This window comes from Platichthys flesus, chromosome 17 (genome assembly GCF_949316205.1).
Source record: "Platichthys flesus chromosome 17, fPlaFle2.1, whole genome shotgun sequence".
NCBI classification, from domain to species: domain Eukaryota; kingdom Metazoa; phylum Chordata; class Actinopteri; order Pleuronectiformes; family Pleuronectidae; genus Platichthys; species Platichthys flesus.
The window spans coordinates 5,980,792-6,001,759 of record NC_084961.1 but is presented as its reverse complement, the minus strand read 5'-3'; the positions used below and the strand labels follow the sequence as shown (position 1 = coordinate 6,001,759).

The 20,968-nt window shown below is 42.2% G+C and overlaps 1 protein-coding gene across 1 annotated transcript; it reads left to right on the top strand.

The window, feature by feature from the left end:
- Window positions 1-932: 932 nt before the first annotated feature.
- Window positions 933-16,207, top strand: snx27a (sorting nexin 27a). The gene is made up of 13 exons (XM_062409765.1): window positions 933-1,396; window positions 4,802-5,027; window positions 5,191-5,383; window positions 5,801-5,865; window positions 6,482-6,586; window positions 6,865-6,943; window positions 7,264-7,427; window positions 8,925-9,014; window positions 10,248-10,397; window positions 10,532-10,660; window positions 10,941-11,000; window positions 11,155-11,203; window positions 12,122-16,207. The coding sequence occupies exons 1-13, from the start codon at window positions 1,068-1,070 to the stop codon at window positions 12,190-12,192; spliced, it is 1,710 nt and encodes a 569-aa protein (XP_062265749.1). The 5' UTR covers window positions 933-1,067; the 3' UTR covers window positions 12,193-16,207.
- Window positions 16,208-20,968: the final 4,761 nt, after the last annotated feature.

Below are 20,968 nucleotides of genomic sequence, written 5' to 3'. Positions count from 1 at the left end.
CTCACCACCCCTGTTGCATAATTTCATGAGATAACATGACTCAAGGCACAATAATATCAGTGGTTGGCATCAGCTTTAAATGCTGTCACGGGGCAGGAAATCAGTGAGTGTGACAAGAATAGGTTGTGAGACTAGGGGGAAGCAAAAAAATAAACTAAAGCTACAAGTGGCTGAAACCTTTGAGAACCTGTAGTTATGCTTTTATAGCCAAGCAGGTATACAGATACAAGGAATTTGTTGTGGTGAATTTGTGCAAGTATAAATCAAAAAAAACAAGAAAATAGGGAAAAAAATAAAAAGAGCACCAGTGGAGGGATTTTGCAATATGTCCAATTATTCTGTAATTTTCCACGTAGAGTTTAAGTGTCCACGTGTGATGAATCATTCCTTCGATGAAAGTGAGTGTTTGACAGAAACAGCGACTTCTGGTATTGACATATAGGTTTTGAAAGAATCAGCTTAGTTAACACATGCACACACACAGGTTTGCATCTTATTAGGACTTTGCATTGACTTCCATTCATTATGGAATACAAATATATATATATATATATATACATATATCATTTTTCTATAGATTTAGATAAATCTCCTTTTTATTACTTTCATTGTTGTTGTTGTTCCTCATAATATTTTTCTGTAAACTTCTGTACTTATTTCTTATGTGTTTAATTTATTCTGTTTTGCTGCGTTTGTAAAACATGTTGACAAGTTGCTTTCAGATTAAAGAACAATAACAAAGTAATTAACAACCCACTCAGATCCATGGACCTGTTCCTCCACTGTCACGTGATCAGATCTAATGATGAAGATACAGTTGATAAATACTCATCAGAGACAAAATGACAGATTAGAAGGTTTTAATAAATGAAAAGACCTGAGTCCCGGTGACGCCCCCGGCAGGTCACGTTGAGTGGCCGGGTCTCGTGACGCTTCCTGGGGGCGGGTCATCCACAACAGAGCGGGTCTGTGGAGCTGACGTGACCGAGGGACAGAGCCCGAGTGTTGTTTTGAATTCAGCACAAGACACCGACAGGAGGAGGTGGGGGGTACGGTCTGTGGATAAGATGGCGGATGTAGAAGGCGATGAAACTCGGTCGGCTCAGCCTTCGGCATCCCGCAACGGTCCGGCTGCCGGTTCCTCGGCCGCGGCGACGTCGGCGGCGGGCACCGCGGGCCAGACCGCCACCACGGTAACGTCGGGTCCGCGCTCGGTGAGGATCGTCAAGTCGGAGTCCGGGTACGGGTTCAACGTTCGCGGTCAAGTCAGCGAAGGAGGGCAGCTCCGGAGCATCAACGGGGAACTGTACGCGCCTCTGCAGCATGTCAGCGCCGTCCTGCCCGGAGGAGCGGCGGACCGAGCCGGGATAGCTAAGGGTGACCGAATCCTGGAAGTGTAAGTCCGACTGGGAGCTAGCATGCTGAGGCTAGCTGGAGCTCGCTCCGGCAGGCATGTGTTAACGTTAGCCGTCCCCGGGGCTATACGGCGACGTCACTTGTGTGTTATGACAACGAAATGGTTCGTGTACGCAGCAAAACGAGTTATTTACCCGGTTTGCTGCGCGTGTCTGAGCGGGTTTGTGGTGTGTGTGTGCGGGGGGATGGATGTAGCTTCACCAATGCTAATGCTATTGACTCAACCAGGAGGCTAACCAGCTTACATAAGTTACAGCACAGCCTGTGCATGTTGATTAGCTGTAGCTAGCCGAGGAGCCAGGTAGCTAACGTCCTGTAAAGCCAGTGGAGAGAAGCTACGTGACAGCCTTGTTGACATTGTGTTGTCTAATGGAGCGGATGTGTGTTTTTAGCCTGGAGCGAGAAGAGTGTGATGCTACGACTCACATTCCACATCATATGGAGGGTGTGTGTGTGTGTGTGTCTGTCTGTGTGTAGGTCTGTGTGTGTGTGTGTGTGTCATGTCTGGAGGAGACATCTCTGGATCAGCCGTGTTGTTTACATGGGACAGTTGTTTAGATCTCTCTCAATGTTTACATATCGTTATCAGTGTCCCAGTGTGGATGTGACACACGTGGCTGGGACCTGGACAGACATCACAGCAGGAGGACAAGTCAGGCGGGCTGTCACACTCTCCTACAGAAGAGTTCTGGATGGAAATAACTTGTTCCCCACTTTCTCTCGCCGTTAATAGATGTATAACAGTCGCTGAGCAGCAGCTTTTGTTTTCTCTCTGATCTGAAAAGGAAAACATCAACTCACCCAGATCCTTTGCTTCTATCCATTGGCTCCTTGTCCGGTTTAGAATTTATTTTAAGATTCTACTGATCAGATCTTCCTCGACCCCTCAGCTTGGGGAACAAACTACCTGAGGAGATAAGACTCCCAGAGTCAGAGACTTCTTTTTAAATCCCTTCTTAAAACCCATTTTAATAGACCTGCTTCCATGTGGTGCCGTGTTTTTATCGCTTTTTTCTCACCATTCATTTTAATTATAGTATATTCATATTACTGCTTTGTAATATGTGTTCAGGTTTTCTTGTCACTACATCTATTCATTTCAATTGAACACTACCCTGTTGTCTGGCCTCCTCGTCACATTGCATCCTGAGGATTGTTAAGTGATATATAAATAAAGTTTTTATATCATTATTGTTATATAAAAGATCAATTACCTCCAAATAGAGCCTCCATCAGCTGACCAATAAGGGCTAAATACTGCAAATGAGTAATAGCTTAGCAGTACATATGTTCAGTTCCTATATACATGTTACATATCTTTGTCATAGGACCATATGTATTTCTGGCTCAGTGCCAGTGTGTGCAGGAAAAACATGGTCCTTTATTACAATGAACTTTCTTAACCGGGCAGTAATGGAGAATAGAAACTGAAAACAAGGAACAATGACCGTACTTTAAGTTGCTGCGGAATCTACCAACCCTATGCATTCTCTAGACTTTACTGCTGAATGGCTCTGTGGGTCATGTGACGGGGCTGGCTGTTATCATGTGATATATTAACCAGCTGGGCTATTTAGCAAAAAATCCAAAAGCATCAGCTGCTGAAGTGTCAGCGTTTTGCGTCAAAGGGTTGACTTCATCTATGTTCAGCTCCTAACGTGTGTTGTATTTCTAGACTCTGACATCTGCCTGAGTGCAGTTTGTGTAGAATGTTACATATTTCTTAGTCAACTTAAAATGAATAATAGATATAAAAAGTCTGTGCTCTCCCTGTGTATATGGAGGAGGCAGTAAAGCCACAAGGTCCTGTAACGCTTCACATGAGTGATAAGCTAATCAGTTAGTCAACCATTAATCAGTGAACCTGATTACTTTTCAGTTTTGCTCATTGATTCTCACAATTTCAACTTTGATCCAAATGTGATGCCTTGAAACTTGATGACCTTGAAAACACAACTTATCTCCTGGCAAACAATGAAGAGCAGCTTGTTTATCTCATGTTAAGATTTCGTCAATTTTTCATCTTCACAGTATATTCACTTATCAATCAAGGAGAGAAATAGCTGATAACCATATGGTTTCAGTACTACTTTAGTGTAATGTGGCTTAATTCTAATCTTAGCCAAATTCACCTGCTACCATCCCTCTTTCTTTCTGTTAGAGATGTTCAGAAACCGATATCTGATCATCTCTAGTTTCAGATCAGCTACTGAGACACCTGTCAGGTCGGCACTGCTGCTTGTGTTTTGTCTGACACAAGGATGACTGGATAACGGTCGCGTGACAGAAACATCTTTATCTTCATCTTCCCGGTCTCACACTTCAAATTTAGCTCTCAGTCACTTTAATCCCATATCTCACTCCGCAACCAGATCTTCTCATCTCCCGATGTTTACTTTGGTTTTTCACAACAGACTTTTCCTCCACATTTTACACAGGGATGGAGACATGGCATGTAGAGTTGACAGACCTCTGCTTTTGCTCTTGCTCTTGCTCTTGCTCTTGCTCTTGCTCTTGCTCTTGCTCTTGCTCTTGCTCTTGCTCTTGCTCTTGCTCACTCCCTCCTTTCATGTTTCCGTCCCGCTGTTTCTCATTTGAAGATTAACAGAGACACCTGATGCCCGGGCCATCTGGCCTCGGTAAAGCCAAGGAGGGAGGTGTCGCACGGCACCAAAGGAGAGGGAGACATTAGAGCTGACCTGGTTACACAGCGCTCCCCACATTGTGTTTGTCAATGAATGACAAAATATGAAACACTGCCACAACATATAAGACACAGACAGGACACATATTTGCACCATTAATACAAATCTATTATATTGTTGTGCTGAAGAGAACGGATTCAAGTGCCATTTTTCTGACTATTACAGATGCTGAAGTCTGTATTATTTATCAAGTGAATTTCTTATCGACTGTGGCATCACCAATCTGCCCCAAATGCCATTTCTTTATCAGAGCCGTTATAAAATTGAAGTGCCTCTGCTATCAGTTTCATTCCTTCAGTGACATCAGGCCAACAACTCAGTTTTTAGTGCCACAGGTTGGCCTCAGGTTACCTTACATAAAACTAACTACTCTCTGGATTTTAATGTGGGGAATCAAGGGCACTGCTATCAGGACACTGTTTTTTATTACCCATTTGAATTATTCTTAGAAGCTGTATTAGAAAATACGGTACACTTCAATTAAAAAATTTCATATTTGATCTGAAATCCGGTCAAGTTCTGCTGTGGTCAATTCTGGATACTCGATCTGTTGTCTTGGTATTTAGAGAATCTGCAATGTTGAAACGTTAATAATTGATCTTGTGAAAGGGGCTCTTAAAAAGTCCCATCTAACTTCATTATCTCACTTTGTTGTTCTCTTGCTCTCACATTTCTTCCAGTAATGGGGTGAGTGTGGAAGGGGCCACCCACAAGCAGGTCGTGGACCTGATCCGTGCAGGGGAGAAGGAGCTGGTTCTAGCTGTGCTCTCCGTTCCACCTCAGGAGGGCGATGGGTTGGAAGGAGGAGAGGAAGTCCAACTAAACTATGACTACAGCGACAAGCAGGCTGTGCCCATTTCCGTTCCCACGTACAAACATGTTGAGCAGCACTCGGAGAGGTTTGTGGTGAGTGCTCGTTTGACACGGTGACCTAAACATCTTTCATTCTGGAAATAGCCTCGTGGCTGCTCCTAAAACCTGTCCCATATATGATGAAAATACATGATTGCACAGTGAATAAAACATGTTTCCCTCTAAAGCCTTTCTTATCTTGCTTCAATGGCTTTAGGTGTACAATGTGTACATGTCCGGTAGGCAGCTGTGCTCAAAGCGCTACCGGGAGTTCGCCATCTTGAATCAGAACCTAAAGAGAGAGTATTCCAACTTCAACTTCCCAAAGATTCCAGGGAAATGGCCCTTCTCCCTTTCTGAACAGCAGCTGGATGCTCGGCGTAGAGGCCTGGAGGAATATCTCGAGCGAGGTAGGCCGATATGGAAATGTCACTAGTGTAATGAAAGGCTTGTGTTCATCTTCAGTTCAAGCAAAGACAAAAGTATTTTCTGGTACTGATCGTCAATCGAGAGGAATTACAGGTATATTGTCAAAGGTTGATGTTAAAGTACGAGAATGTATTTAGACCCTCCACAGAAATCCTTAATATCAATAATAACAAAAGAAAGAATGATGAATTGTTTAGGTGCTGGAATTATTTTGTTAGGAAAGACAATATTCAGAGCTCTGGCTGTTGTCAGTTTTTACCTCTAAATGTGGAATATTATGAAACTGATCACAGGATACAAGCAAAATGAGCCGTCCTTTTGTTTGTTTACTTTATTGTGAACACCCCACCCCACCCACTCTCTTTCTCTTAATCCTTGTCTGTGTTGTGTGTCTCCAGTTTGCTCTGTACGGGTGATCGGGGAGAGTGACATCATGCAGGAGTTTCTCTCTGAATCAGACGAGGTATGCATCTCTGATTATGACAATGTTTGTATATCACTGTTTCCCATTAATTCCTGTCTGAAGACTGTGGCGACTGAATAAACTGCGATACATGAGTTGGATCTATCTCTTTCTGAGATGTATAACTTCCACAGCACTTGTGGTTTATAACATTATCTGATGTGGCTTTTCCAAGGTCAAGCTCAGTTTAGAAACTCTATGGGGCCATTTAAGAGAATCTTAGGGACTTAAATTACCTTTTAAAAGTATTTATTTAACCTTCTCTCTTCTACTTTCAACAACACTTATGGCAGTTTAGTTTCATTCTTTGTATGGCCGCCCTGCCAACCAATCTGGACATCAGTTAACTACATAGGCTTACTAGTGTTTGTAGAAATTACTGTAGCAAAACAAGTAAAGTCTTACTAAAACAATTTGCACTGACAGAAAAACTTAAAAGGATTAGGACGTCTTACCAAAAGGACTTTCTGGTTTTATTATGTTTATGTTTTAAATCCACTAACACAGCAATTAAATTCATTGCACTCAAACAAGAGAGAACTCACCTTTAGGTAATCCACACATGAGTCAGTGCAGCATGACTTATGTCCTAATAGTGTTTTGCTTCTCTGTGCAGAACTACAATGGAGTGACAGATGTAGAGCTGCGGATAGCCCTGCCAGACAAGACCACCATCTCCGTCAGAGTCCGCAAGAACAGCACCACGGACCAGGTGTACCAGGTGAGATCACATGACATCTGCTGAAACGAGTCGTTAACCTTTCTTTTACACGTTATTGCCCCCATAGTTTGAAAGTGTAAATTGGACTTTGCATTTAGTTTTTAGCTTTTGTTGTGGCACAGAAGATTACAAAGTCCAATCTACTCTAAATACTTGATATTCCATTGATGCAAACATATGTTTACACTGGAAGAAAACAATATTTGCAGTTTGAGTGTGACTACAAATTTCCAAACAATGTTTTTCTTACATAACTGACTGTATTGCTCTTCCTTTAGGCGTTAGTGTTGAAGGTTGGAATGGACAGTATTATGGCGAGCTACTTCGCCCTTTTTGAGGTCATCAACCATTCCTTTGGTAAGAACCTTGTGTGTATATCATGTTTCTGATGTTTCACAGCAAAAATTCACTGAGCATGTTTTACACACTTGATTTAAAACTCTACTCCGACTTCCTCACATGACCACTAAATAAAGATGGGATGGTACAGGTCTAAATAAAGACCTGCATCATCCCACTGGTTTAATTCAATGGGCCTCAGGGTATGTCTGCAGTTTTGGACAGCAAGGGTAATTTTAATACAGGTTACTATGAATTATCTTTTTAATGACTAAACAAACCACCCCCATGCTGTCCACATAAATATCCCTCTCCTGCTTTCTTTTTTTTTGTCACAGTACGGAAGCTTGCGCCCAACGAGTTTCCCCACAAGCTTTATGTGCAGAACTACACGTCGGCGGTGCCGGGGACTTGTTTGGCGCTCCGCAAGTGGTTGTTCAGCTTCCAGGAGGAGGAGTTACTGAGAGACAATCCGCTGGCACTGCACTACTGCTTTCACCAGGTAATAAGGATAATTGAATCTCATTTGCTATAACCTGATGGGAACTGGGCACAATTTTCAAATTACATCTTCTGTCTACACAAAGAGTTTGTATACTGCTTTCTGAATGTTAATGAATAATTTCTGCCATTATCATGGAAATTTACAGAATAAGTTTACTCTCTTTTGACCATCTGAGCCGGCCTCAGTCTTCCAGTTCTCTGTCTAGTTGTCAGATTTCTGCTTTTACTATGGCTCTTGCATTTTAATCAATGTAAACACATATAGATTCAGTCATCCAGAATCTGTGTTTATCTGTTATTTTATACAATCAAAACATAATATAATCATATGGCTGGTCTAAAAAGATAATATGACCACCCATAATAACAATTTCCATTTTGTCAGGCTATTTTTCCCGATATGATGTCAGTAATGGACACAAAGGTTTAGCCTTATCTGCCACTGACATTCTAACAAGTCACATCCTAAACAAAATATTAAGCCACTATCTCAAAGTCCCACAAATAACATAATGAATGTAAAACAAAGAGCCCATTGCTTTGAAAGGCCACCTCCTGTGGATTTATTCAGGAAGCCAGAGTAACATGATATTCTAAAAGCCAGTTGAAGCCAGTTGCCACAATTTTTGAAGCATAAGTGTGAAGTGGAAAAAATAATCCTCTAATGCAAATGCACTAAAAATAGCCGTAGCTTTGGCAGCAGCCTTCAGGCTGGCCGCTGACCAATAAAGGTCACTACCTGGAGCCTGTTAGTCACGTGAGGTTCAGAAATAACGTGGTAGGAAGATTTCTGCGAGGAAAGTCAGCACAGTTCTTACATTCCTGATAAACGAGCCCAACTAGAATATTTAAACCTGCAATTGACACCTGGGTTCTGCCACCTGGTGATTGTAACAGTATTCAGTCGGTCTCCACCAGCTCCAAAGGGAAAACTGGTTCTAATGCCGCTAAATGTTACATTGTGTTTACCAGCATTGGGTTTACCACTGTAATAATTGATGCCAAACTGGAGGATGGGGGCTTATTGTGATTGGCTAATGAGCCCAGTTCATTGTTATGCTGAGTTATGCTGATGACGATAAAAACTTCTAATCCACAAGGCAACAAAGATGGCAGGATTTCTGCTCGTGCTTTCCATGATCGCTCCGATTTTAGTATTTCAGAAATAGAGAGGAGACTGAAACAGCAAAACACCACGTTAGATATATTTTATGTTATTATTTTCAGTTTATTAAGGAACTGGCAGGACAAATTAGAGTGGGCTGTCACAGTCCTGTCTAAATAATGGAAATCACTGCTCACCTTGTTTCACATTGTCATTTGATTGATTTTTATTATGAGAATATCAATTATAGCTGAAATTACAAGGGCTTAATGCTATAAATGGACGAACTCACTAACTTGAACCAGAATATCTACTTATAAAATGTAAATGGTGTTGTATCTCTTCATGCCACCCTAACCCTCCATCCACCCCACCTCCCTGTCTGACCAGGCATTGGACGATGTGAAGAAGGGATTCATAAAAACAGAGGACAAATCCTACCAGCTGCAGAAACTGGCAGAGCAGCGCAAGATGGCCACGGTCAGTCCAACAAACCAGTCTTTGTTTGGGGAGGGGATTGGGATCACTGCACTTTTTGCCTGGTGACCAGAGCATCACCAAAACCTTAACTTATTCATAACTGGCAGAATAGGAGAAACACAGTTTTTACATGTCAGAATATGTATTGATGTTTGTAGAACATTTTATCAAAGTACAATTTATAACTCTGTAGCCACCGAGCACCTTTCCAAGCTTTTGAAGGGAAACCTTAGAAAAATGAATATAAAATCCACCCTCATTTACATGTTCTTCAGTGAGCTTATTTGTTGACAAAGTCCAAATTTGCACAAACAAGCCTGGATTTGCATGATAAAGACACAGGAAGGTGAATGTAGAGGAATGAAAGGAAAGAAATTAATACTCAGAGCGTTGAATCCCGTTTCCAAAGTGGTTCATTAAAATGTAGACACTGCTTTTCATTATTTGTATTCTGAAGCCAGTTTTCAATGCTCAACAGGAGTCCTTTTTGCACATTCAAACATGAGACACAGTTCTAATGAGCTGGTATTCTCATAAGCAGGAGGTTATACTTTTTTATGGTGAGGGCCAAACACATACAAGAAGGAAAGCAGAGATATTAAGGCTACACCAGAGGGGCTTTAGGAAGGCAATGGTGAGTGGTCGGCATTGGTATGAGCATTGTAAGTGAGAAAGTTATTTATTTACTATTTAGACTTTGAATATGTCGTCAGTTTATCCAAATAGTACTGTTTGAAAGTTTTGCAGGACCTTTCTTCCAGGTGAGTTAGTGTGCACCCTCGTCCTGAGGGGAGTCGCCAAGCCCACTGATAGTTTACTGCAGGCTCTGGTGTTTTGAAAAATGTTCTAATTCCTTTTGGAAGATGAGATTTGGTCTCAGTGTTGAAATATAATGTTTGAAGGAAAAGCTGAACACATGATATATAAATAAATGTTTTATTAGACAGTTTAACAACAAGGCCGCCTCTGTGGACTTTTGGGTTCGTATGTGTACAGATAGATCATTCATGTTCTATAAATATATATAAATGAAATATACAGCCTGCACCACATTTTTTTTTACATACATTACAGATAATTTACTAGAGCCACTTTAAATTTGAGCAATAAACACATTTTTTCTGTAACAATTTATCGTTAATTTGGGCTTAGAGTAATTTGACTTTGAGGTAAACCAGTTTATTCCCAGTAATAGTGACTGATCTATAATGCTCTATAATTTGTATCTTTTAGTACCTGAGCCTGTTGCGGACATGTGAGGGCTACAACGAGGTGGCGTTCCCACACTGCTCCTGTGACTCCAGGAGGAAGGGACATGTCATCACAGCCATCAGCATCCATCACTTCAAGCTGCACGCCTGCACAGAGGACGGCACGCTGGAGGTGAGTGTGTGTCTGAGTCTCAGTGAAAATATGGCTAAACCTGCATCATAGCATAGCATCATTTGATCATAGCATTGATGAACCACACATACGCAGGAGACTTATCTAGTGTCCACCCACTGTGTCTTCCTCAGAACCAGGTGATAGCGTTTGAGTGGGGGGAGATGCAGCGCTGGGACACTGACGAGGAGGGGATGGCTTTCTGCTTCGAGTACGCCAGAGGAGAAAAGAAACCCCGCTGGGTCAAGATCTTCACTCCATATGTGAGTGATCTGCTTTGTGTCATTTCAATGTTATTTATCTATTTATTTTCGGTTGTTGGTATTTAACGTTTTAAAGTGACCAGTCTTGTAAGTTCTATAAGAATTCATAGGTAATATTTGTGTGATTTAATAGTCTACACACTTTCTTAACATTTAATTAAAGCTGCAGTAAGGAAAAAGGAACACAATGTATAGAAATACAAATAATATTCTTGTTACTTTGCCGACTGATTTGTGTATTAAAGGCTGAATAACAATTGTGTTTGCTTCTTTCTCCCAGTTTAACTACATGCACGAGTGCTTTGAGCGGGTCTTTTGTGAGCTGAAGTGGAGGAAACAGGTAAGGACCACTCCTTTCCTCTTTCATTCCGGGAAGCACTTGACTCCGTGCCAAGTTTGAAACTCTAAACTTAGCTTATGATTACATTTTGCTTCAGGAATACACCTAACCTGTTTTCTTTTCATTTCTTGTGTGTTAATATCTTGGCTCTCAGGTTGAGGAAGAGGCATCTGACAAAGATAACAAAAACTGCAGTAACACTGGTGAGTAGCAAGAAGTTCCCCCCCCCCCTAAATCCAATTTGATAGAACACACACTGAACACTAAGAGGTTTGATTTTTTTTGTCTGGAGCAATTCAAGAAGAAATATGTATTCAGATGTGATGCCGAGCAGCGATTAGAGTGACAGGACTCATCAAGCTCAATGAATTATGCAAAAGTTTCCTGTCTGGCAAAAAACTAAAAGGGCAAGGACAGGGAGAGGATACAGGCAAGTACAGTGTGAGACACAATATATATTGGAATCCTTAACAGTTTTATGAGCATTTTAAGTTCAGTGACATTAAATTACACCTGGCCCTAGAAGAGGCACATTGAGGAACGCTTTTTTTGTTTTATCTCTTTCCTGCCGCTGCTATTTCATTATAAGGAACTAAACAAAGTGGAGCAGAAACTGCAGAGACATTTTATAGACTGTTCACCAGAGCCTTGCAGAGCACTTAACAGCTTAGGAGAGTAAATTCTCCTCCAGACTATCGAGTTGCTGAGGGAAGACACATCCTGGTGGAGTGAATAGGAATTCAGAATAGATGCACATTGTGGCATGTGACTCGCCGTCAGAGTCATCAGGGGGAAGTTTAATCTATTTCCCCCTTGGCTAACGAAATAAACAAGACAAGCGAAACAAGTATGTTGAAGACCCAGTGCGAATTCCAAGAATGAGGAAACATTTTGAGTTGTACGACGGAGGAAATAGTGAACAGATAAAGACAGAGAAGCTGAGAAGGGAAAGGAAGTCAGAGAGATTCAGAAACAAGGTGAGGGAAACATCCTGCTGCAAAGGGACAGACTCCGTCACACTGACATCTCTGCTGGTTGTGGAAGCCGTCTCATAAGTCACATGATGTTCAAAAACCGCCCATCATTTAGACTTCCTCCCCTGAACTGTCTCTCCTTTCCAGAGATTCTGCCTCCTCTGGAGACGCAGCAAAAGGGATGGCGCCACCTAGGGGGGGAGATTGCAACTTCCTAAAACCATCGGTCACCACACAAACTAGAACTGGTCCACTTGCATCATTACAGCCACCCCTGAGCGCGCCCATCAACAAACACAGGACTGAGTGACGGACTGGAAATCTGGAAGTGACGAATGTGGGAAATTGGAACAGTCACACGTAACCGAACCCAGGGATACACACAGCAAGAAGAGCAATGGAAGTTAACAAAAGACAGCTTTCATGTCATTTACTAGATCTCCATAGTGTGTCTGTTGTTTTCCTCCATACCATCTCCCTGAGATGTGGCAGGACACAAGCAAAATTCTCGCCTGCGGTTGAGATCTAACACATACGTACAGTGTGTGTGACGTACGTTTGCTCAAAGCAACGTGGCGAAGGAGCCGAGGACGCCTGGGGGGTGGGGATCCCAACGCCCGGGTCTTCCACCTGGAGAGACTCCGCCTGAGGCCCCTCGACGTAGCCGCTGTCTGCTGATGAACCGAGCTGTGTCGACGGAGGAGAAAACAATAAGGGAGCGATACAGACAAACAGGGTTTTCACTTCTGTCAGTTAGTGACAAAAAAGGCAAAGTCGTGCTTTCACACTGATGCTGGACATTAACACAAAAATGGTGTTTTCTATCCGTGAGGTCAGAAGTATTCTGTCTTTGTCCGGAAACATCCGCGACACAAATGTAACTAAAACAACTAAACAAAAACCGAAGGGAGGGAACACGTTTTTAATTCTGTGTTTGGTTAACAATCTGATAGATTAATGTAAGACCTCTAATAATTGGTTTATTGACTTAACACAATGAAACACTAACTGAATTGCATTCGAGCCGCTCTTTCTAATCTCCATTCGTCGCGTCTTCTTGTCTAACCTTCATTACTTGAAAACCACGTCAACCATTATTGTCAGTATGCGTATTCACCCCCGCTCGCAAGTGTTTTATTGTGGTGATTTTAGCGCAGTTGAGAGGAAAAGGCTTTCTCCTTCTCGGCTCTGTGCAAGAGTGATGTCTTGAACAAAAAGGGTTGGTGGGCCAAAGCTTTGATGATGTTGTAATGTCACATGTTCTGCACAAGCAATCTGGCCGACAGAATATGAATACAGGTGCGGGGGGATGGAGAGGTTTTGAGTTTGTGAGCTGCTGTTCTCCTGAACGTACAGAAGGGGGCAGCAGAGTGTAAGCAAATGTAGATGTGAGTCTTTGAAGAAGTAGAAATCTTATGAAGTGCTCCCTCGGGCTCTGTAACTCACCCAAAAGTATTCCCCCGCTGCAGTTTGTCCATTAACCACGTCAGGAGGACAGATGGTGGATGTGTGTCTGTGTGTGTCTGTGTGTGTGTGTGTGTGTGTGTGTGTGTGTTGAACTGAGCGTAGATGGTGCATGAAGTTGTGCGACTGCAACCATGGCCATCAGCATACAGAGCATCGCAGGCATCGGTCTGCCTCTTAAAAATTGTAACAGTATTAGCCGTTTGTGCATATGAAATGATTATATGACACTTGTATGATTTACACAGATTGATTTCGATTCTGAGATGTCGTTTTATTTTGTTTTTCTTCACAAAATCAAAGGTTTATTTGTGTTTTTAAATTTTTCCGGGGAACTAGCATCCGAACAGAGACGATGTGCGCAGAGTTCTCCTGCGATACGAGTTTTGTAATTCCATTACTGACTCGCTCTTCTCCCTCACTCAACCTTCTGGCAGCAACCGAAAAAACCTTAAACTGAGAGCGATGCTTTTATGGAATCAGGCTGAATTGTAGATCAGGTTCAACTTTATCGGCCTCTTGTTTCGCCCAGTCGAGCTTTAATCTTCTGGTTTGATAAAAACGTCTTTTTCATGTCAAGGTTTAGTCACAATTTGCTTTTCAGTCCCTCATCTTGGAGTAGGCTTGTGTGTGTCTGTGTGTGTCTGTGTGTGTGTGTGGCCGCTGTGTTTTGTGTCCTCTATGTCTATCAATGACATTGCTGATAAGCTTTCAAGCTCTGATTGGACGTGTCTGATGAGCTGTCGGTGTGGGAGCCAGTAAATGAAGATGAGGTTTTTCTATCTATGCGAGAGTGGAGATGCCAGACAGATGGAGACAAATAGGAGGCGTCTCCTATTGTCAAGCTCGGATTCACTGACACACAAACACACACACGTCCCTGTTGCCCTGCTGCTCCGTGTTTTTTTCTTCGGTTTGAGAAAATTGCTAAATGCAGGCAGGCGCCGGTTACACAGCAGCCTATAGCAATACATGTATGTCCCAAACTGTGGCAGAATGATGTATGTTTTACACTCAGCCCAGAGACGGCTGGATTGAGAGGGACACAGCAATGTGCAAATTGCTGGATGGTCATTTTGACAGCTCAAGTAATGGCCAATTTAGAGATGGATGACGAGAATTAAAGCTGTTCAACCATGAGTTTTTTTTTTTCCTTTTCTAAGCTGTAGAGGGAGAGTCGGTTAGATTGTGTTGGGTTGTGTGTCTGTGTGTGTGTGTTGGTCTGTCCTGTACTCTGCTCTTACTCCAGGTTGGTCTCCTCGTCATCACAGGGGGATGTGGTTGCCGTGGCAGCACCACGTTGGCTCAACACACCCGGTGTTCCTTTTATTCCCGTCAGCCGACTGACTCACTCCTCTCGACCAATGTATTCTAAACAGTGTTTTTTGTTTTTTTCAACCGTTTGATATTTGTTGTACGTCCCCGTGGCTCGTGCTGCTGTGAATAAGCGTTTAGAAAACTGCTGTTTTAAAAAAATATGAATTTTGTGTTTCTCCGTCTCGTCCACGCCAGGTGCCATCCTCCGCTATTGTCAGTTGTCGTCTGTCTCGGGGCCATCAGTGAGATAAATGTCATGATAACGGTTTTTCAGTTGAAAGCAGAGAGATGACAGGAATGTTAAGAAGCTCGTCTTTGTGCGGTCGGCCCGTGTTTGATAGTACTTGTTCGTCAGTGTGCACTGTGTTGTGGGCCGCCTGTGTTTCGTGTCTGAAATGCTGGACAGGCCCGAGCTCACAAGAGAAAGATTATTTATGGAAAAGTGATTGAACTTTAGAGATATAAAGAATGTGTCACGGTAAAACATGTCACTTTGTGTGAGGACTGCACATGGAACTCAGAAACTTTTGTGTTCGTCAAAACCCGCTGTTGAAATGCCGAAGTCGAAAATGATGCAGTTGTTATGGAAAGTTTTTCCGAGTCTCATGTGCCAAATCATCACTGATCTCCACCCAGCCTCATTCAGCTGCAGATAACGTACCAGATCTTTTATGATATTTCAAGAAAAAAGCATTTCACAGGGCTCTCGGGCTCCAGAGTGAGAAGCTGCGTCCTCGCTTTCGACAGCGACCTTGTCAGTCAGAGCTGCCACGTCAGTCTCATCAACAGCGCTTGTGTGTAGACTCGATGTTTGTCGACCTTTGGAACCCACGTCCAGATCGGGGGGGGCATCGGCTTCTACTTTCATCTGACGTGCCCTGCCGATTACTAAAAATGAAAGGTTGGATATAAGTGCTGTTTGAAAAGTGTTAACCTTGTATGTAATTACTTTCTGTCCATTGCTTTGAAACAGGGCTTTTCCATGACGCGTAGGCATCAGTTAAAAAAACCTAAAGTCTTGTTTGTCTGTCTTCGGCATAACCTGTAAATAGCTGTTTTAAAAAAAAGAGAAAAGTTAAAAACGATATCCTTTTGGACAAAATGCACTGTTGTTTCTCCAACTCAAAACTTTTTATTTATTTAAGCAGAAATTTTAAATATTGGGAAAATTTTAGTGAACAATGCTCGAGCCACCGTCGAATCATTAATTTAGTGTGTGGGCCACAGATGGAGGATTAGCTAACCACACAGTGTAACGAGCTGATTACTAAGACGTCGATTAACACCTGATGCTGAACTACGCTACAACATGGAGAGTTTTATATCTTAAAAAAACACACACACAAAGGTTTACTAACCAATATAAGGAAAAGGACAAAAAGATTTGAAAATGTTGTGTAGAGTAATAAATTGTAACAATATTTTAAATAAAGTTATATATTGGGGAATTGCTGCAGGTCTTCCTTTATTCACTCTCTCCCTCACTGCAGGACATGAGATGAACCACAGAGGTCGTTTTCCTAATGTTGGCAGTAATCTGAATTGGCTTCCAGGAGGAGTTTTGTTTTTTACCATTGGTTAAATGTTAAAACACTCGGGTTGTGTTTTATCAATGTATGGATTCACCTCCTGGCCAGCGAGACCCGGCCAACATCAAGACAGTCAAGATGTAAAGCAGCAGTGAGCGCTCATCTGGGACCAATTAACCTGCTGTAATGTCTTTAAAATTTTAATTAGTCAAACTGTTACCACTGTGAATATATTTCTTCAATAAGTTTTTCTTTTTCATCGGCTGCCAAGCAAGAAGTGTCATTCATGCGCTGTTTGTCGGTCTCAAGGTTTCCTCTGACCGCTTCCCTTTAGAGGAGATGAGTTCTGTAATTTGTGTCTGCGTGGGAGGTGCTTATGCAAATTAAGCTCTTATTGAGTTGCCTGTTGGTAAATCTTCAGAGCAAAGTTGTTTGGCACAGTCCACTGGATGAGAAGCGAAGATGGGATGATCACGACGAGGAGCGAAGGTGACAGTTCGCTGGTGGGAAACATTTCACTATCGCTCGTCCCCAGCTCACTAGCTTGCAGGAAGACAAACAGAAAACACAGTTTGTCCAATTAGAGCTCAACAAGTGACTAAACGGACCAAAGACGACTTTCAGCTCCCAGACCGTATTTAAAGCTCGACGACTTGAAGCGAAGCCAAAGCATCTTGACTTTCCCCTGAAGGCCAATGTGGGAAGTGGTCCGAACTAGTTCAAGTGCTCATTGTTAAGATTGATATTAAGTTAAGATCCATTTATTAGTCCCAAACATGCACAGACATGCAAAGGCACACTCATGCAGGTAGGGAAATTTAACTTCTGCTTTTGACCCATCTGGTGCAGGACACACAGAGCAGTGATGTGATAAGGTTTGGAACCCAAAGCAGACAGGAATGAGTTGTTTTGAAAGAAGTAACAGAGTTTATTGGCAGGCGAAGCAGGTGCAGGCTGGAGCTGCAGGGTGCTGGCTGGCTGAGAGATCCAGGATGAGCCGAGGATGAGAAGCCAAGCGGTAAGGCAGACAGAGGTTCTGAGTAGAATAATGAAACAGGAGTTAGTAGAACTATGAGAAGACACAAGGGTCGAGAGTATAACAGCGCAACAGCTACCGGAGTAGACGGAATAATATGGAGCCGGAGTGTTGAGCGGACCAGGTCTTTATAGGGGGGATGATGAGGTGGATTGAGAACAGGTGTGCCTCGTCCACTGCAGCTAGGAACCAGCCACGCCCCCTGCCACACACAACCTGCACAGGGAGACAGAGACAGGAGGAGAGACAACAAACAAAACACTAACAGAATCCTCACACTCATTTAGACACGTCCTCCATCTTTATATAGATTGCAATCCTAAGAATTAATGAGAACACAAGTACAGAGAAGAACACATATTAACAAACGGCCCACGTTTCAGCTTGATTAGCAGGGCTCTAAATTATGTCCGTCTGTTGCATGCTACACAAATTGTGTTATTGTCAAGTCTCCTTTTTAGAATGTCACACTTCCTGCCGTGAAAGCACTCTCCTCTCTGCAGGAAAAGAGAGGAGTGCTGTTCAATGTGTTACAAGTCCCACAGCAGGGAGTGCAGCTGCTAATAAAAGGTCCAGAGGCCCATTATTCCAGCATTGGAACAAGCTCTGTGACATTTTGATGGTCACATGCTGCACAGATCTTTATGTTGTTCTCTGGACTCAACGGGGGCTGTTAAAGTCCACGGTGGGGTTACACTGGGACACTCAGCCGAAGCATTATTCAAGCCCAAAACACAGAACCTCTTAATGCCCCCGGTGGACCCAAACCTCACTGGCACTGCTGGCGTGAGACAGCAGAGTAGAATTTAAACTGCTTTGTTTATACTCATTTGAATTGTCTCAGTGTTCATCTTAATTAGGGCCCGAGCACCGAAATTGGTGTGAGGCCCTATTGAATTCTTAAGGATTTTTATTAGGGCCCAAGCACCTCTGGTAAGAGGCCCTATTGAAATTGAAAGGATTATTCTGAGAATTTTTAAACATGCTCAAAAAGTTGTAAAAGTTTGCAGTAAATTAGAGAGTGGTGTAAATTTACGTATTCTGGAGTATTTAGAAATGGGCGGGGCAAAATGGCTCCACAGCGCCACCTACGGAAAAGCCCCTAATTTAGCATTCACTGATCCTCACGAAAATGAGGATAGTTGTGTATCATGACAAGATGCACAAAAAAGCCTCAATGACCATTATGAAAAAATTAACAGGAAGCCCGCCATTTTGGATTAAGTGGCCATTTTGGTCATATTCCATATTTCTACTTTGATGTACTTCTCGTAGAGTTTTCACCCTATCAACTTATAATTAGACGAGTGTCATCACAACAAAATGGAGATCAAAAGTTATTGAAAGATAAACTTTTCGTCACACCGTCTGACCGTGGCGTGGCGTCAAAGTTTGATGAAACGCCATCAAAACACGAGCTTCTATATCTCTGACATATTTGGTCCCATCGACTCCAAACTAGACATGTAAGACAAGAGTTGCGATCTGAAGACATCTGTGCAGAAATTGTGACTTACAATCACAGCGCCCCCTGGTAACAACAGGAAATGTCTTCTTTTTGGTATGTGTTACAGTTTGATTCAGTTGTCGTAGGGCCTTCATCAAATCAACGTAAAATTTAGATGCGTGTCTTCAAAACAAGATGAAGATCTAAAGTTATCAAAATTGTAACTTTCTGTCATACTGTGTGACCGTGGTGTGGCTTAAAAGCTTGATGTGCAAAATGAAAAGACTTGTTTTCATTTCAACCATGTCTGTGTTTCATGGTCTTATACTGACCTCTAGTGGCTTCTTATTGCCGGCACACCTACTTGTACCGCAATATTAAGTCACTAGAGGGCTGTATATGATCATTGTTTGACCAAGGCACAAATTGTGTCATCTAAGGCAGGGGTAGGCAACCTTTACTACTGAAAGAGCCATTTCCTCCACTCTTCCCCCAATTTAAAACTGTCTGCTGCCGCATAACATATTTGATAACACAGGTTATAAAGTTATATATATATATATATATATATATTATTATTTCCCTTCAGGGTCTAGACATGCTCAAGAAGTTGTGAAACTTTGCAGGAAATTCAAGGTCTGCGGATATTTTAGTATTCTGGAGTAATTTGAATTAGTCGTGGCAAAATGGCTCAACAGCGTCCCCTGGAACTAACCCCTAGGTTTCCCCTTCATCGATCTTCACCAAAATCGGTACATAGGTGTATCGTGACCAGTCATGAAAAAAAGTCTCAAGGAGCATTATGAAAAAAGCAACAGGAAGTCCACCATTTTGAATTTAGTGGCCATTTTAGCCATATTCCATATTTTTTCTTTGATGTACTTGTCGTAGAGCTTTCATCTGATCAACTTCAAATTCAGATGAGTGTCATCAAACAAGATTAAGAAAAAAAGTGACTAAGGGATTTTTTTTTCGAAGGCATAAGATAACTGTAACTTTTCGTCAAACGCCATATTAATGGCGTGGCATCAAAGTTCATCAACTCGCCGTGAAACACGAAATTGCTGTAACTTCAGTGTTAAGTGTTCTATCTCACTCAAACTACATGTGTTTAGCAAAATCCCCCCCCTGAAGATATTCAAATGGTTTCAAGGAATGGGCGTGGCAAAACAACTGACTAGCGCCCCCTAATGGGCAGCCCCGGCACTACGATTGGCCGACATGTACAAAAATCGTTTTAGGCATGTGTCTTTTCATAATAAACAAATAAGTCTCTTGGATAGATATGCTAGACCAAACAGGAAGCCCGCCATTTTGAATTTAGTGGCCATTTTAGCCATATTCCACATTTTTTCTTTGATGTACTTGTCGTAGAGCTTTCATCTGATCAACTTCAAATTCAGATGAGTGTCTTCAAAACAAGATTAAGAAAAAAAGTGACTAAAGGATTTTTTTTCCATCACACCGTGTGACCGTAGCGTGGCGTCAAAGTTTGATTAAACGCCATCAAAACACGAGCATCTGTATCTCGAACATACATGGTCCAATCGAGTCCAAACTAGACATGTAAGACAAGAGTCCCGACCTGATAACATCTACACAGAAATCATGATTTGAAATCACAGCGCCCCCTGGTGGCTACAGGAAGTGACATGTTTTATATTTTGATGAACTGCTCCTGGCTGCTTTAGAATATACAGCTCAAACGACCTCAGTCAAGTCATTGGATCAAGGTCAGAATTGTGACATTTCCTCAAACCATGTAAACATTGATGTTTGGCGAAGGATCATCCTTCGCCAGACGAGGCAATGTTTTCATAAGTCCACTGTGCATTGTCCTATTACTACCACACTTCTGTCACATGATAATAGTACAAGCCTGAACAGCTCTGTGTAATTTCCTCAGTGTAATAGCGCCACCTACTGATTCGCCAGGAAACAAGAAGTACTTTGTTAATCCACTCTGCATTATCCAACCGGCTCCAAACTACTGACCTATAATCACAATACTGATCTGAACAGCTCCACATATAAATAGTAGTTCAGGGTCATAGCGCCACCTACTAATCAGTGTGAAAATTATGTTGTGGTAAAATTGTCCAATTGACACCTAATTGCTCACGCTATATCAGAGCGTCTACTTGAACAGATCTATATGTCTGTGTGTAATAATACTGGCAAACCTACTGCCGCAGAGTGCA